Genomic DNA, 18,519 nt, shown 5'->3' with positions numbered 1-18,519 from the left:
CAAGACATTTAAACGCATCTCAGTATGCTACAGTATAATTTGTTAAAAGAGAACCACACAAAAACAAATGTTTGTATAAAGCCAGAAAATAAATATCTTATTTTCGTGATGTTTGATGTAACTAAGAAAACTTTGCCATTGCCCATGTGCCTTGAACTATATAAAGGTCATAGTGGCCTCCTTTGTGTTTCTTTTCAAGGTAAATAATAAATTACAAAGATCATTTTGTTGACCTATCTTTAAATTGCAAGTTTGTGAGGATCTTTTGAAATGAACCAAAATGAGCCATATTCATGCAATCACTGGATCAGATGATACTTGGAATAAATAACAAATGAATTTTTAAATTTCAAGTGGTTGGAAATAAAATAGCATGCAGAATAAGCTCAGCCTCCCACTGCCAATGCCCCCAATTTTCCTTTATTTCATGCATTTATTGAACATTTTCCCTGTGACCAAATGAGGAACTTTAGTATATGGGTGGTAAAGCTGTAAGACAGCTATAAATCTGATTTTTCATTTATCTACATTATCGACCAGCTTCTGAAAACATAAATCCATATAAATTCATTTTATTTCATTTGGAACTATTATTTTGAATCAGACTGATATGTTTCTGACTATAAATAACATGTGACAATGTCATGTTTATGCTCTCTTCTATTTTCTGTTATCCGCTTTTACACCCCCGCCCCCTTCATTGCTAACAAACTATAAATATGTACTTTCCTCTTTGGATAAGGTTCCTACTTTTCATTCTCCACCAGACATGAAGATACTGAGGTAGGATATGAAGGAAGGTAGTATTGACATTTGCTTGGGTTTACCCATACTGAATGACTCTGAGATACCTGTGTCCACCACTGTGTTCCATGTGTATACAAAATGTGTCATACTATTTGATTCTATGCCTATATTTTCCACATATCTAGAGGAAACATTATTAGTTTCTATTTTCACAGGTGTAGCCTCAGAGCAATTTTGCTAGATACTGTGTGTGCATGTGTATATTTCCTATATATGTTCATGTACACTTGGAGGGCATAGATAATCATTGGACATCTTCCTCAGTTGCTTGCCACCTTATTTTTTGTCTTACTGATCAGAAGCTCCAGGAATCCACTTGTCACCCCCTCCCCCAGTGCTGGGTTTGTAACAGTTTTACCATTACTTCAGGACTCCACACTGGCACTTTCCTGTTTGAATGACAAGGTCTTTACTGGCTTATATCCCCAGTCTATAGAAAGAGCTCTTAGTAGATAAATATAGCTTTCCTTGACTAGAGCCATACAACAGAGAGACCCTCAAATATCCTCCAATCAGTAGATTCTTACCTATTTTAAAGATATTATTCCTCTAATGAGCCCAAATTCCAAAGACACCATGCTTGTGTATTTCAATAATGATACAGATCAATAACTGCAAATTTTTATTTAAGAAGCCAAACAATGATACATCACAGAGTTTTTGATCAAAGAATAAGTCTCAAAGATTAACTCCATACAAGTTGAATGTAAGTGATTCAAACAGGCACATAACTTGAAACAAATCAAAAAGTACTTAAAAGATCCCACTGAGAGTGTGTGGCATTATTCCTTATCTTATGGAGACTGTCTCAGATGAATGAATTGTGTTTTGTGAGTGTGTGTGTTTGTATGTGTGTGTGCCTGTGTATGCATGTGTATGTGTGTGCTTGTGTATATGTGTGTTATGGAAAGGGAGACAGAGAAAAGTAGGGAAGGAGGGGAAGAGGGAGGGAAGGGAAGGAGGAAAGGAGGGAGGGAGAGGAAAAGAGGAGGGGGAGAGGGAGGAAGGGAGGAAGAGAGGGAGAGAGGGAGAGAGGGAGAGAGGGAGGGAGGGAGAGAGAGAGGGGAGAGGGAGAGAGAGAGAGAGAGAGAGAGAGAGAGAGAGAGAGAGAGAGAGAGAGAGAGAGAGAGAGAGAGAGGATAACATCCAGTGTCATCCTCAGGAATGCCATCCTCCTGTTTGGAGACAGGGTCTCTCATTGGCCAGTTAGTTTTGACAAGCTGGCAAGCAAGCTCCAGAGATCTACTTGTCTACCGTTCTTCAGCACGGGGACTGGAATTTTTATGTGATTTCTGGGGAATGAATTTAGAGCCATAGAGCAAGGGCTTTACTGATCTAGCTATCTGCCCAGCCCTCCAATAAATGAATCATGGCACAAAACATGATTTAGATCTCAGTTTATCTCAGAAAGAATTTAATCTTCTGCATTCTGCTTGGGTGAAGGGATGGGGGGTGTATGGGAAATAGTGTTTTGCTTATTGTAGTTCTTTGATGATTTTTACCTCTTGCTCTTTGCTCTTAGCATCTTTCTTTGTTTAAACTGATTCATTTATTGAGAAGTTTTGTTAGCAGCCCTATCCTTTTAGCATTTTCTAGTTTTCAAACATTTCACATTATTATCTTTTATTACAAGTGCTTTGGTAATAAAAACAAACTAAATCACCATGAAATCAAACCATACTTTCACCAGTGCTGCTCATAACCTGCCAAAACGTTTATGCTTCAAACCATAATTCTAGCTGCACTGGCTTTCAGGGGTGCCTCTCCACACATCTGTGATGTGCTGGGCCTTCTAGGTACTGTTACAAGGTATAGTACATATGTCATTCCTTCTATTACAAAGTATAGTGACTATGAAATGACATTGTCCTACTTTTACTGATTCCCCTACCAAAGGCTATATAGATCCCACACAAATTTACATCTAAGTTGGAAATATTCATTAGTGACATTTATTACTAATGAACTACTTCAAGTATTTCATTCTTTCATACTTGGCCACCCAATGCTTGAAGCTTCTTTTTCCTTGCTAGGTGCCAAATGTCTTTTCTTCATTAACACATTAGCCTTCAAAGCACAGCAATTCACTGGTAATCTTTCCTGCATGCTAGCTTTGGGCAACTTTGTAGACTCTGTTTGCTATTTTCCTATGCTTGCTGGAATAACTGCCACGGAGAATAATGGGAGTTGAGCTGCTGAAACAGATTTTTTAATGTATTACTGCCTTAAACATATGATTTTAAGATAAAACTTATTATAAGCTTAATTTTGAGTAAATATTAAGAAAAAATTCTTAAAAGGCTTTTCCTACATACTACTTTAAACGAGAAAAATTTCTGAAATTCAAACATAGCAAGCTCCATCTGCTCAGCGATGAGGTACTTGCACCAATTTCCCCATGGCCTTTGGTGTACAATTTTTTTTTTTAGTAAAAAACTACTTCTAAGTTATTGATTTGATATTAAAGTTTGTTTATTTAAAGTAACTACTGAGCTTTAAAAAAGTAATTTGAATTGTAAACACTCAAGGATAAGCCAGTTTTAGGATCACATTATTGTGTCACAGTAACAGAAATGTGAATCACATTTAACTTGTGGATTCAGGTTCTCCTGTAAGCTGAACACTGAGCTCCTACACTCTTGAGAGAAGTCATAAGGAAAATCCAAATCTTCATTTCTGGTACAAAGGTTCCAGGAAATGATATACTGTCAGGAAATCACACCCAGTCAGCTGCTTTCTGTTTTGGTTAAGCAGGTAGTTTAAAGATTATTATCCCACTAGCAAAGTCTTCAGATTTTAGAAGAAGAACTAGAGGACTTATTGAGGTATACTTTGTGGTAGGTTCTGGAGTTTTTTCTCTTGCCCCAGAACTAACCATGGCATTGAGGATGGATAGGTATAAATCATGTTTTCTTATCAGGTAGCAGTTACCACAGGTGAGAAAATATCACCTATTTTTGGCGTCTATAGAATATTTGGGTATGGACTAGCATGAATTTCACTACAATTTTGCAGACTTTGTTATACAATGTTATTTTTTAAAAAGTCTTACCTACAAAAGATGACTAAATTTGAGATTATCACTTAATTACTTTAATTTCTTAGTTCGTAGTGATAAAAACGTGAAAATGTAAGTATTAGCTATCAATGTTCTTTTCCTTTTGTAACATTGCTTTGTTTAATAAATGGAAGGGCATTTTATATAGTTTAATGTAGGACTGGGAAAATATTCAATGCTGTCTGATGGTCAAAGTATTGGCTAGATAATAGAATTCATAACTTACCCAATCATGGGGACAGAATTTGACGCCAACTTTGAAGTATTAAAAACAACAACAACAAAAAAAAAAACTCTCTACAGTACATGTGTAATGGAGTTCAGTCCTGTATTCAAACCAGTAAATGTATTGTTTGGTTGATTAGACTGTCTAGATTGTAAAAACAGCTATTGCATATATTTGGAGCTTCAGGAAGGGGGAACCAAACATCTGAGGTTTTCTTATACACAGAAAACCACTTTAACAAGGGGCAGAAAAAAATCACAACTGGTCTCCAACTGTGGATTTATTGTGAAAAAGAATCGTGTGGCATATCCCCCTTGATCACTGTAATTTTCCTTGTGCATGCAGGTTGTTCAACCTTAGTCTGGGCTATAAAATTCATTGTTTTTGTTTCTTAATCTAACCTTCACTCAGAAAAATCACGTTTATTTGTTACTTTTTTCTTTTGGAGAAGCTTATTTAGGGGCAATTCATTTGAAAGTCACTTGTAATTTATAACAGGTTTCTTTACTCCATGCTGTAAATCTGAATACAGATACTGTCCAAACTGTCCTAAGAGTGATGTCTGAATTCACAGTAACAAAAGTTACAAAGTTTGTGCAAAAGATATTGTACACCATTGGAGTACATAGAGCTTGCTATAGTTAATTGTATTTATAAAGCTGCATTTCTCATTGAAACTATTATGTGCTAGATTAAAAGCCTGATTAAAGTGTTTCTAATGGTAAAACCGAAATGTTTAGCTGCAATGGCATGTATGTGATGGATGTAAATGTTGTAGTAAATCACTGGAACCTTTTAAACAGCATAATGTTTTTGGAGCTCTTCAAGTTTTCCAAGGGTCATGAAGTAAACCCGGCTGTGGTGATTGCTCAGTGTAGAAGTGAAGAACAGCTTTAAAAAATAAGAGAAAAATATCATCAGTGAGTTTCTAATCCATTTTAGCTAGATAATTAATAAACAGTTACATACCAGTTTATAACTACAATTTGATGTAATTAAAATATTAAACCATCTTATTTTGAACAATTTTTCTTTATTTTAAGGAACATAATTTGATTAGTTTGGAATTTAAATTATGTATATCAAAGTAACCTTTTCACCATAGTCTATAGAGTTATAATTCATATAGTTTATTATTTGGTTTGTTTTCACTTTTAAAATTTATTTTTTGAGACTTCCATACACTGCACAATGAATTCTGATCATGTGATCACTTTTTCAGCCCCCCACCCCACCCCTTCAACATGTTTCCTCCCATATTCTCTTTTTAAAATTTATAACCCACTGGGTTCAATCAGTGCTGACCATATGTGCACAATAGTGAGGCCATCCACAGATCATGGGAACTTTACCAGTGCCCTCCCCAAAGAATAGTGATTCTCCTTTCCTTAGAAGCTACCAACTGCCATATAATATTTGTTGTAGGTGGTCTTCAGGGGCTGAAGTTCCTTGTTAGTTTTAGTCAACAACACTATCCTTTAGCTGAGCAAGGATGACACCAATGGACATGCCAAATTGGATTGGGGAAATCCTACAAGACCTCCACTCTACATAAAGAACTACAGGCAACTGAGGGAAGCTGGGAGCTGGAAGTGGGAGAGATGTTTTTCCCCAGGGAGGAGGACATCAATCTGTTGTCCAGTGCCAAAAGATCAGCCCTCAATATATACACACAAGTAGGATTATGTGAACTGAACAGGTTATATTTAGGAATACATATGCATATACATATATGCATGTAATAAAAATTAGTGGAAAAAAGGGACTATGAATTTGAATGATGAGGAGGAATATACTGGAGAGTTTGAAGGGAAGAAAGAGAATTAAATCCTCTACTCATTTCACTGAAATAGAAAAATCATAAAAAAGTAGAAAATTTCTATAACTTCTTAAATATAAGCAGAAGTGGTGACAGAAAAATAATTTTTCCTTGTATTAAAAGGGAAGACAATTTGAATTAGAATGGATTTGTTTTTATGTTTTGAGATTATAATTGAATTGCAACATTTTTTCCTTTCCCTGGTATAATGAGTTAAACCCAGTGGGATAGGGAGGAACATGTTGTGTAAATGTGGATTCTCCCATGATAAAGAAAATTGAAACAGAACATAGATATAAATGTCAAAAAGAAGACAAAACTTTCTTATGTCATGGTAAGTTAAGCTTAGCAGGGCATGATGATGATGAACATAAGATAAACCAGCTACCTTTAACATGTTTCATGTGCCAAGTACTCTGTAAGATGCTTCTTATATGCATATTATGTAAGAGTTTTACCTTTGTTCCCCAAATAGTTATTAATAGTTCCATCTTAGATATAAGGGGATTAAGTTTTTAAAAGATCAAACAAGGGTTGGTGAAATGACCCAATGGTACAGTGTTTGCATAGCATGTGTGAGGTCCTGGGTTCTATGCCCAGATTCTCCCACCCCCTGAAAAAAGACACATAGTAAAGATCAATGAAAATTCTCTGGCTATCACATCTTGTTAGGTGACAGAGCCAGAACCACAACCCCAAACTCTCTGATCCAAACGCTGGTTCTTAGCATTCATTCCAAACTGGGCACCTTTCCTTGACATGCAATGATTTTTGCCCTGCTTTCTCTTATATTAATTTGAAGTCTGTGTAATCCTTGGTAATGATTCTTAATCCTTTTAAAATTATTTTTTTTCAAAGTATTACTTCTTAAAATATTAACTTAGGTGATGAACTTTGCCATCTAGATATTTTTAGTAGTTAACATGGATCAAATTTCACGGACAATTTCCAAGACTCAATTTTAGTTTTCTTCCCTGTAAAATAGTCATCATTATACCTACTTGTGACGATAAATTCAGACAGCTTCTAAAATAACAAGCATAAAGCCTAACATATAATTATATACTCAACAAATGTAAGTAGTTTTTCCTTCTTTTATTCTTGGAATATGCTGAAAGCTAGAAATAGAAGATTTTCAAAAATCAAAGAAATGCTGGTCAGGAGATGGCCAAAGAGGATTTCTTACACACTGCTGGTTGGAGTGCATTATTATAGCCATTGTGGAAAATAGTATAAAAGTTCCACAAAAAAAACAACCAACTAACCAACCAAACAAAAAAGACAACAACAGATAAACCAGCCCTAAAAAACTTGCCAGGTTCTCTGGCTCTCACATCTTCGTATGTATCCACAGGATTTGGGTACCAGCCTATCAGAGATATTTATATCCATGGTGATTGGAGCACTATCCACAATAACTTTTGAGTAAATCTAGGCACCCATCAACTGATGAATAGACAAAAACCAAGAAAACAAAACCCCCAAAGATGAAATCATCCATTTGCAGCAAAATACATAGAACAAGAGAACTTATGTTAATTGAAATAAGCTAAAAACAAAATATTAATGTTTTCTTTCATCTATCAATGCTAAAACTATCTATCTAGAGATTAGGAATGATGTTGGGACTAAGGTAGAGAAAGGGAGATCTGATTAGTGCACATGGAGGGCATGCACTGAAATAGCACAATGAATGTCATTGATATGCGCAATTAAATTATGGTAATTAAAACCAAAATATTTAAATCATCCTAAGGAGGCAGATTATCTCTCATATTTTTCTTAAATTTCTTTGTATGAAAATGAAAATGACTATGGGTCAAAAATAATGAAAGTTCATGCTAAATAAAATAGCAAAGTTTAATTAGGGTATCACTAGAGATTTTTATTTTGAAAATAGGGTTCTTTTGAAACGAAATTACATTATTTGCCAAATCTATTTCTGCTGCAAAAAGATAATTGTTTTTATTAATAAAAATTTAAAAATTTAAAGTTTTAAATTGCCAGTTTAAAACATATGTATTCCTAAATATTTATTAGCAAAAAGTCTAATTACTGTCAATGCCTGGTTTAGTTCTACATTACTGAAGACTGTAAACTAACCTTGTCACCACGGGTACACAGGAATCGCAGTTTCTTGATTGACCTGCGCTTCAGCTCATTCTCAAGAATAGTGGACTGCAGGGTCCGTGCTTCAATAGCCTTTTGGTCCCACCCGGTGATTCTCTGTGTACACTCAAAAGCTACAACACAAATCAAAAAAGAAGATTTCATTTTTGTAGCAGTGAGATAAAAATTGTAACTACAGTTAACTATTAAGAAGTTAACAGTTACTGGTATGGTTAAACCCATCTGGTTTTGACCTTATTCTGAAGTCGGCCATTTTGGACGTTTTGCTGCTTAGGGCTGGTATTCAGAGTAGTTATCTATAGATTCCCACAGTGATCAGCATTGACTTTCTAGATCTTTGTTCATCTTTGTATTATTATACTGTAAGACCACAGTCTAACACAAGGGTTAACAACTTTGTAGACATTCAAATCAACCCACGGCTTAAAAAAGCAATAACAGTGTAGGTAAAGTACAGTGGACCCAATAAAGAGCTGTATTGTAACACATGTGGAAAACTGACTCATAAACAATCTAAAACAAGGGTACAGATTTAGTTCAGTGGTAGATTGCAAGGCTCTGGGTTCAGTTCTCAGCCCTGAAAAAGAATTAAAACTAATAATTATTACTAAATAATATCTCATTCAAATAATGACTTTAGTAACTAATTTAACTGAATAAACATTCCTGGTATAAGCAGAACTGAAGGTAATTTTATACATCTAAGGCTTTTTCTTGTAGAGGAAAATTGTATTACATTTTAAACTTTTTTGGTCTATTTTATAATCCTTTGTGACAATATCACTTATGAAAATACTATCTGAAAGAATGCTTATTTTGAGAAATCCATATACTTTATTGATTCTGTGAAGTATTTTATGGCTGAAGAAGTAATATTAGTAAATATTTGACTTTCAAGTTACTATTCTTTATGAAATTTATGGGGAAGAAAATTTCCATACATAAATTGCACTGTAACATTTAAAATGACACAAAATTTAACTGCAGTTAAAACACAAAATGTGACACTTTGATGACTGAAAGCAAAATTCTTAATCTGACGGTTTTCCTTTCCTTTGAAGGGAAGAAATTGGCATTAGTATAACTATGTCTTTATATAAGAAAAAAATGCCCGTTTTTATCAAATGCTTTCGGGTACTCTTGTTTAAACCAAAATTTACCTGCTGTAATCAACATTAAATTTACATAAAATAACTTATGGAAGACTAGGTAAACTATAAAAGTAACTAGCAAATGCATACTGGGAGCAATGTAGCTTATGTCAAAGACAAGTGCAAAGCATATATTATCCCAGTTTTGATTATAATGCAAACTACTTACCTGTGTGATTTTGATATCAAAATTGTTATTAAATTACTATCATATTTTGACTATGAAAATTAGCTGTCTTGAAATAACTTTATTAGTGTAATTTCAAGCCCTAACTAAATTTGTCACAGGAAGTATGAAGAACCAATGGCCTGGCTTACAGTAACTAGTAACATATTTAGCACATATGAATTTAAATTTTTTACTCACATGACTGCTATATTAAAATAGTATTATTCTCAACAGCCACACAGAGCAAAACTTTCTAATTTAACATAGTCTGTCTACTGAGACCACCACCCAGTATTTATATCATCACAGATCCACTTAACCTAGATACTTATTGAACTAGCTTGTTTCTGAAATGAGACTCTAAAATCTGGAAGTAGAGATTTTTGGTAAAACTTTCTACAATTCTTAAACTTCTATACAATTATTTGGGAATAAAGAACACTGTCCTTGTTATTGAAAAAAATCATAGTTTCAAGAACTGTAAAATTCAGTTTAGGAAGCTCTGGATTTAAGCTAGTTGTAAACAGCAAGTTGTTTTCAGTTAGAAAACAGATTGAATAATTTCTTTGACATCAGTATTATATTGCACTATATTCTCATTATGCACTAAACAAACACTAATATCACATATTTGTAGTGCTATAATTTGTTTTATATATGTATCTTTCAAATCCTACCATAGCTTTTTGATCTAGGTTAGAAATTTTCTTGCCCGAGGACAAATATGTGGTAGACATTGAAAATCCCTTTTACTCTTATGATCATATAGTGGCTTCAATATTAGGGTTATTCTCAGCTTCCTATTTTGACTTTGCTACTTGATTTTCATTTCTGGTTCATATACTTTTTGAGGTTCTGGGGATGCATTCTTTCCCTAGGCTGCATCACTAGTTTCTATTTGACATATTATTTCAGAAAGTATAAAAGATATAACATGACTCATCGCTTTTACTTTCTTTTGCCCTAGATCCATCAATTTGTACCATAAGCATTTAGTGTCTGTCATTTATAACAGTTTTAAACCCTTTGTGAATTCTTACCTGTTTGAAGAAATTAGAACAGGTTTTCAGAAAAATCCTTAACATTGACTATGTATAAAAAACTTAAGATTCTGCAGATGCAAAGCAAAAAATATCTCCCCATAGAAAATTTTCCAAAAATGAGTTCTTTCAAGTTGATCTTAAAATACTGTAGGTGTCACTTTTCTACCCACTGCAGACATTTTGGGGAATTCTGGCCTCTGTTTGGACAGACAGCTTTTCCTTCTCTTTCCAACTGTCTCTTCACACACAGACAGACACAGACACAGACACACCGAGACACACAAAGACAAAGACACACAGACACACAGACAGACACACATGGGTAGGAGGAGAGAGCTGTCATTCATCTCATCATTACCCTTTCTAATATTTTAACTATTTGTGTGTATTTTGTTATCTAGTCACTAAGCATTAGAAACATACAAAAGAATCTCAAATTATTTTAATTTTCCAAACCAGCAGCCCTAGGCAGAAAAAATGGGTGGCAACAAACAGGTATTCCAGAAAGTTCTGTCTTTTTATATAAGTGATTTCATACAAATACCACTCTATAAACAGAACATTGATGACTAGACAAAATAGAAATTTTTTTTAAAATTACCCTTCAGTGTTTTAAAAAAACAATTCTGGAAACCTTATTTAGTACACATTTTCATTCTCTGAAAGCTTCTCTGGATCATCTGACAGAAAAAGGAATTTGGTACATACCTACAGAAGACGGTATGTCTTTCCAGACTTCAAGGATCTTCTTGAAGAGTTGTTCATTGGCTTCCTCAGAAGCACCTTCAGCATTGAAGGTGAGCATCACGCCAATTCCCAAGCAATCAGGTAAAATGATGATGTTCTGCGATATAATGATTCCAGGTATCAAGATTATGTTTCATAAAGATTTTTGTGTCCAGAATTTTATAATTATTATGTTAACTGAAGTAATTATTACTTTAACTGAAGACCAAAAGATGCTCAGCATGCAGGGAGGAAGGTAACCTCTGTTTCTAAATTCAATAGAATGACATTAATTAAACATTTGAGAAGAGCTGGTTTCCATTAGGTCATCAGTTTTAATATTCTCTATTTTTTGTTTAGGATAGTAATTTGGAAAAAAGGCAGAGCTGTACTTCCAACATAGAGAAATTTCTTAAAATGCCATAAAACAATTGTACACTGTAATAGGAAAAATAATATGGTCCTGAATTTAAGGTTCATTTCAGAAATTAAGCAGTATTTTCATAATGAATGTGTGAACTAAGTATCAAATCATATATATATATATATAATTCTTGATCATCAGCAAATTCATGGAAAAAAGGAAAATAGACCTCAAAGAGCTTAAGTTTAAAATGTTTTAAGGGACAACTTTTAATACTGTTCCCAGCTTGTTTTATTATATTTGTCCCATATTCAAGAAAATGCAGAATATCTCATTCAAGTCACATAATGTTAATATAGGCTCTATATGCAAATTCAGAAGTATTGGTTGGCAGAATAAGGAAATACTAAGAGATAACAAAGCATTTGTAAATCTTCAGATTCATAAATGCGACAAAAATCTGTTTAGAGCACAGATATTATGTCATTGACAGTATTTCTCTGATAAATTTTTTAAAAAATGTGTTTTGCTGTTTTTCCAAATTAGTAAATTACGGGGGTGGGGAAGGTCAGAAACTATACTTGCCAAAGCCAGCGTACTCAGGCCAAGTGCTTGAGGCCATGTATCAGCAACAACAATCCTCAAAACTAAAATAGGAATCCAGAGGCGAAACGCAACTTTAATGCGTTCCCTGGGTACTTGCATGAGCAGTTGAATCAGAAAAAAGATAAGAATGAAAGAAAATGCAAGAAATAAGCTTGTCTCAAGAAAAATATGTTGTAATAAAATGGGACTGCTGCAAATCCAGACAGCCTCCGAGGTAATTTCCTTGCTTCTAAGGTGCTTGCTGAAGCAACCGGATACACTTAGCATGTGTGGCTCCCTGCACCATTAGCGTCTTGGCAATCTAGCACTTTGGAGAAAATATTATTTTTAGGACATTCTCTTTCAGAAGACACCCTCCTTTCATATTAGAGTCCTTTCTACTTTAGTGGGTCAAGACACTAGGGATTTTGTCTAAAAATATGTTTGCATATATATGAGGTATCCTAATTAGGTCAGAAAATGATTTGTGAAATCTCTACTTTTTTCATTCTCATTTCTATAGTTAATTAACTGATTTTCTAAAGCAAATAATTTCCCTGCTTATTATTTAGATTTAAACTTTTTCAGTGATTTTATTTTTCAAGCCAGTGACTAGTGTATCCCAGGCCAGCCTCAAATTTGCTAAATAGCCAATGCTGGCCATAATGTTCCCAAACTTCCTGCCTACACTTCCAAAGTTATGGGATTATATGTGTGTACTAATATGCCTGGTTGGGCTTTTCAATAAATGTAGACTTAAACCAACACTCAAATATTCCTTACTGCACTGGCTTCTGAATAAAGGCTGTCTATTATGATGATAAATATAAGATGCAGGAAGCTACAGAGATAACTTAAATGAAGAATAACATAGTCATATCAAAATTATTTTTGTGGTTTTGGCTAAGATTGTGTTTAATATTTTCACAGTACAAATGGTAAATTGTGTATATAGGCAACTCCTAGGTCACTAACTAATGATTGTTAGTTTCACCAAAATATCTTTAAAAATGTCATCAATGTTCTGCTGATTGTTTTTATGTAATTGTTTTAATTGCATTATTAGAGACATAGGCTGTATTCTTAAAAATGTTCAAAATACCACACAAATTGAGTGATTTAAAGTATATAAATGTCTTGTCCAAGGATTTTATGTAATGATAAGCTGCTGAAATTTTAATATTCAACAAACTGAATATTGATAAAGGATGAAGAGAAAAACAATTGCTGGTAAAGACAGCAGTTTTAAATATAACTCTCAAGGAAAATCATCAATTCTACCATCAATATTTTGTATGATGCATTTGGTGTGGTATGATATTATTGTCAAGCTCTTTATATTAATAATGAGTGTTTGTACAGCCACTCACAGCTTAGATCATGGGCTTTATTTACATGTTGAAAACTGTGGTACATTTACTTTAAAAATACTGAATCTTGTCATCAGAAATTTCCAAATATAATGAATATCATAAATGAATTTTGAATATAGTCTATAATAATGCAATAAAGAGGGGAGTGCACATAATTATGTAATTGTGTTATTGATTTCTTAACAAAGTATATTAGAATATTACAGGGTATAGAAATACTAAAGCCAACTGAAAAGCATCCTAGGGCTAATTAGTATAAATACACAAAGATGAATGGATAGTGAATGTAGAACACAAAGCCATTAAAAGGAGGCAGCCCTCAATTAGTTCCACTTGATAATAGCCAGATGGTGGTGTGGGTTTGAGATGATCAGTTTTGCTTAATCAATATAACTCTGGATTTTAAAGGTTACATGTATTCATTATTAACTAAATCATTATGTTCAAACAAAATCTGTCTGCAGACCGCACTTTACTATCTGAAATATGAAACCATTAGTGTTTTTTATTTATGTAGCAACATTTTCTGGCATGCTAAACTTACTTGTTAGATCTCTATACCCTCAGACATACATGTACATGCAGGCAAAACACACATGAAGTAAAAATAAATATCACTTTTAAAAAGTAAAAGAAATAAAGGGAAATTATACTTTTAAACTTTTGAGGATTTTGATAACTGGAAGAATTCGAAGTGTTTACAATAAGTTCTATGGAACTGAAGTTATTATCTTACGTTATTTGGCAAGGTCACATCAGACATAACTTCAGATTCTGCATCAATGATGTGATATCCATTAGCTGAGCTGAAGAAAATCTTCAGTGTTTTCTCGGAACCAATAGCCAGATCAACTGTCACTGGCTTAAGATCAAGAGTTGGAAACACCTGAAAATATAAAAGCAAATATGGCCCAAAGGCCAAAATGACATTCTGACTATGCAAAAATTTCCTTATTCTTTTGCCATATTTACGAGTTTATAAAACTCAGGTGGCTCTTTATGATTGGTTAACTGACTGATTTATGATCCTGGGGACTGAATCTAGGGCTTCCTACAACCTAGAGTGACCAAGTGGTTAAGACCTTCAGAACCGCATATGTTCTTGTTCTCTCATTAGCTGTCCTTAAATTCCTTGCCTTGAGCTTCAGCAAGTGAAGGAGCTCATCTGGTCTCTTAAACCGGTTCGCTGGATCAGCTGCCTGTATTTTTGCCAATATTCGTATATAGGCTTCATAGGACATGTAGTCTCCTTCGGAGTCTGCTGACTGATCAATGCATACTTGGTAAGGAATGAAAAAGGCCATACACATTAACCTATGGTAGACAGACTATCCTCTAAGACTCCTATGGTGTATAGTCCAAGGAACCAAAAGGACAAACAGGATTCATTGCTAAGATCAGATTAGGTAAAGGACTAAGCATCACAGGATTCACAACAATGTGGTCATGGGGTGGGCATCAAGAATGGAAATGAGGACTTGGACAGGAACCAGCTAGACATATTGTTACTACTTATCTCTTTGTTTTCCAGTTCCATACCAGGTAGCGCTGACAAGTCAGCAGACACCCAAGAATTAACCCATATCCAAATGTTGACAGCTGAGCCAAGACCCAATTTAGGCAGATCAGATCAGGGATGCTCTATCTGTCATGGTAGACCGATTGTCTATATAGTAGCCTATTCAATCTAGAAAAGGGATGCTGTGCAAACAGTAAAAATAGTTCTTGAGGAGTATTCATATGTGTTTTACAATGATCAATGTATATATGTGTTGTGTTGTCCTAAAAATTAGAACATATAAATAGAACCTGACCTAAGATATAAATGTATTTCGTGAATACCTTGAAGACTATCAGGATGTGCTCCTATCAGTCCTTTTTGAAACCTGTACATGGACCAAGTAGTTCAGTATCATTGAGAACATTTGTTAAAATCAGATTCTCAGGCCCCACTGCAGACTCATTAATTCAGCCTGGGGTTGGGTCTGAGATCTAAGCATTTAACAAATGCTCCCACTGATTCTGATACCTATAATAAGCAAGACAAAATAGTTATTTAGATTTTCTAAAAAAAAAAAATCTATCCTACTTAAATAGAACTCAATTTATGGGAAAGAAAAAAATCAGCAGCAGTTTGTTTGGGCCATTAGATGGCTAGTTTCCATAGCTGATCCATACTAGTTCAGTTAAATAGTGAGATGTAACACATACTGTGCCTACTCACTATGTCCCAGAGCACTACTATAGAGAAGTGAGTTTCAGACCAGAAGAAATATAGACCCCCACTTTCTTCCCCCACCCATGTAATGTTGTAAGGGTAGTTGGAGCAAAGCCTTTCTCTCTCCACTTCCAATGTGGCTTCCTTAGTATCTCCACATCTCATCTTACCTTTCCTCTGCTCTCCACCCCCCACTAAGAGAGAACAGGGACTTTCCCAGCTTCAAGTCATTGGGGTGGCACCTGAAGCCTGTGTTTGGGCCTCTAGAAGAGAAGATCTTCATGTTGACTACAGGAAATGGGAGTGAGAAGCTGGTGGGGATGTCCTGTAAGGGGAGGGGTTGGGGACTTCCCTCAAACTCTCCCTTGCTGTGGCACCTGTGGATTGTCTAAAAAAGGGTTAAATGATAATTATTGACATGATATATTCAAATTGCAATAACTGTAGCCAAATGGTTTATATTTCCACATTTACATGCCAAACTACTATTTTGTTTATAATTTCTTCTTTAGAGGAAAAACAGTATGATGTAAATGAAATGGTCACTCACTTTAATAGCAGTGCTTTCATCAAAGGATTTTGGTGCCCATGCAAAAAGGTGAATTGATGATTTCAAAGCAACTGCGATATATGTTGTTTCTTCATGTTGAACTATAATGGCAACATACAAAGAAGTCATACCTCAGATTTAACAAGAACACTCAGGAATTTATATTTATTATCACAAATGAAATAACCACAATGTTAAAAGCAAAAACTGCATATTTTTAGAATAGCTATTTTGCTGGAGTTGTATTCTCTTCATTCAATATTAATATCACCAAATAATTCCATGGATTGTATTTATCAGCATTCAAGTGCACTTCATTATTATACACTATAGCAAAATAAGAGAATAAAAATAAAGTAGTAAGGTTGAGTGACATAACTTATTTTATCACTTTGGAGGCTCAGGAAGGATGATTCTGAGTTTGAGACCATCCTGGGGCTACATACCAAGAGCCTATCTCAGAAATCCAAGGGTTGTGAGTATAGATTAGTGGTAAAGTGTTCTGGTAGTATGTGTAAAGCTCAGAGTTTCATTCTTAACAGAGAATAAGATATTACAGAAAGTCAAAATAAATGAAAAAACTTTCCAAGTTCATGGATAGGTAGATTTTCTTAAAATGCAATTATCTAAAATAATCTCGACAGATTAAATTCAATCCATGTTGAAATCTCAATGATCTATTCTATAGGAATAAAGAGTCTATTCCTAAATGTCACACATAATCTTATACATGTTCTGACTCTTCAGAAAAGTCTGCCCAAAAGCCTAAAGTTGAAGTACACCTATTTTCTGATTTTAGTGTTTACTACAAATTAATTAGTAGCACTGAATTCAGTCATAGGAAAGAATAAGATTATAAAATTTTCAGAAGTAGATATATCTAGAGATTATTATATTAAGTTAAACAAACCAGACTCAAGGAGACAAGTAGCACACATCTTTTTCTTACATATGTAATTTGTATTGAAGAAAAAGTAAAGGGACTGGTGAGATGGCCCAATGATTAAGACAGCAAACTGCTTTTGCACGGGATCCAAGATCAGTGACTGGCACTCTACTTGGACATGTTAAAACTGTCTGCTACTCTAGGACCTACAGTCTAGACCAATGGAATCTTTGCTGACCTTGTTGGACATCAGATACACATGGCGCACAGACATACATACAGGCAAAACAGTCATATGAATCAAATATTTTTAAACAATGGGAATACAGACAAACTGAATACAATTGAAATTCACTAAGTGAAAGAAATCTGTTATAGAAGACCACATAATACATGGATATTTTCTGTTAGCTTCTGTGATAAGGCAAATACATAGGGAGAAAATAGGCTAATCTTTATCTAGTACTTCACAAAAAGTAGGAAAGGGGATGGGCAGTGGTGATGCACACAGTGAGTCCCAGCACAGCCAAGGCTACAAAGAGAAACCTTATCTTTAAAAACAAACAAAACAAGTGGGAAAAAAGGGAAGGAAATAATGTAATGGAATACTGGTTTCCTTGGAGAGAAAAATCTGAACTTTTATGTAAGTAAGATCATAGTAATAGTTATTGAGTTGTCCACTTTAAAAAAAATACATTTCATAACATAAATGACTTCAATAGCACTATTGATAGAGAAAGTGGAAGTTATACAAAGTGTAGGCTTGTTTTATGTAACATCCCTCTTCCTTGGCTAGAACACTGCTTTTGTTCTGATTCTCTCCAATATTCTGTCTCTTGACCATATTTTTTTCCTCCTCTTTTATTTTTACCTCTACTACCATTCTACTTGTCAATGGAAGAAATGACTTTTGGTTGTCCTGGGTAGCAGTACCAATGATTGGCACGGCCTCAGCTAGGAAAATGGACTTCATTTGTCCATTCACCTTGAGTACAGATTTCCAAGATTACCTTTGTAAAGATCTATCATTAAGATAAAAATTGCCAACTTAGTAAGAAGGAGTTGTACGATATAAATTCCTGGATTAGCATCTTGGAATATCTTTCACATTTAGGGCCATCATATTTATATAATATGATTGCAGGCAGTGGTGTTATCAGAGGCTATAATAAAGGATTTATCCTATACTTTAGCTTTCTAGATACAAATTCTTTCATTTAACATTATATGTGTATATATGTGCACACAAGTGAAAGCAAAAAGTCAGTTATGGTATAATTATTCTCTTGCAATTTATATAATGTGATTTCAGCAATCATTCACTTACACTACCAATTCTGCTCTAAGGGTCAATTGCTTCAGAGTAAAAGGAAACTGAGAATACAGGGGATTTGATTCAGAAATGGAATAGACT

General features: G+C 34.4%; 1 protein-coding gene across 1 annotated transcript in view; it reads right to left on the bottom strand.

The window, feature by feature from the left end:
* Positions 1-4,846: 4,846 nt before the first annotated feature.
* Positions 4,847-18,519, bottom strand: part of Nrk (Nik related kinase) — a 100,172-nt gene continuing 86,499 nt past the window's right edge. Inside the window, exons 25-29 of the mRNA XM_036175669.1 lie at positions 16,220-16,320; positions 14,188-14,337; positions 11,112-11,247; positions 8,014-8,153; positions 4,847-4,982 (exon numbers count right to left, since the gene is read on the bottom strand). Of these exons, the coding sequence (XP_036031562.1) occupies positions 4,887-4,982; positions 8,014-8,153; positions 11,112-11,247; positions 14,188-14,337; positions 16,220-16,320 (623 nt within the window). The 3' untranslated portion in view covers positions 4,847-4,886. The remainder of the gene's footprint in view (positions 4,983-8,013; positions 8,154-11,111; positions 11,248-14,187; positions 14,338-16,219; positions 16,321-18,519) is intronic.

Source organism: Onychomys torridus, chromosome X (assembly GCF_903995425.1).
Source record: "Onychomys torridus chromosome X, mOncTor1.1, whole genome shotgun sequence".
Classification (NCBI taxonomy): domain Eukaryota; kingdom Metazoa; phylum Chordata; class Mammalia; order Rodentia; family Cricetidae; genus Onychomys; species Onychomys torridus.
Note: the sequence above shows the minus strand (reverse complement) of the source record. Positions and strands in the feature narration are given on the sequence as shown.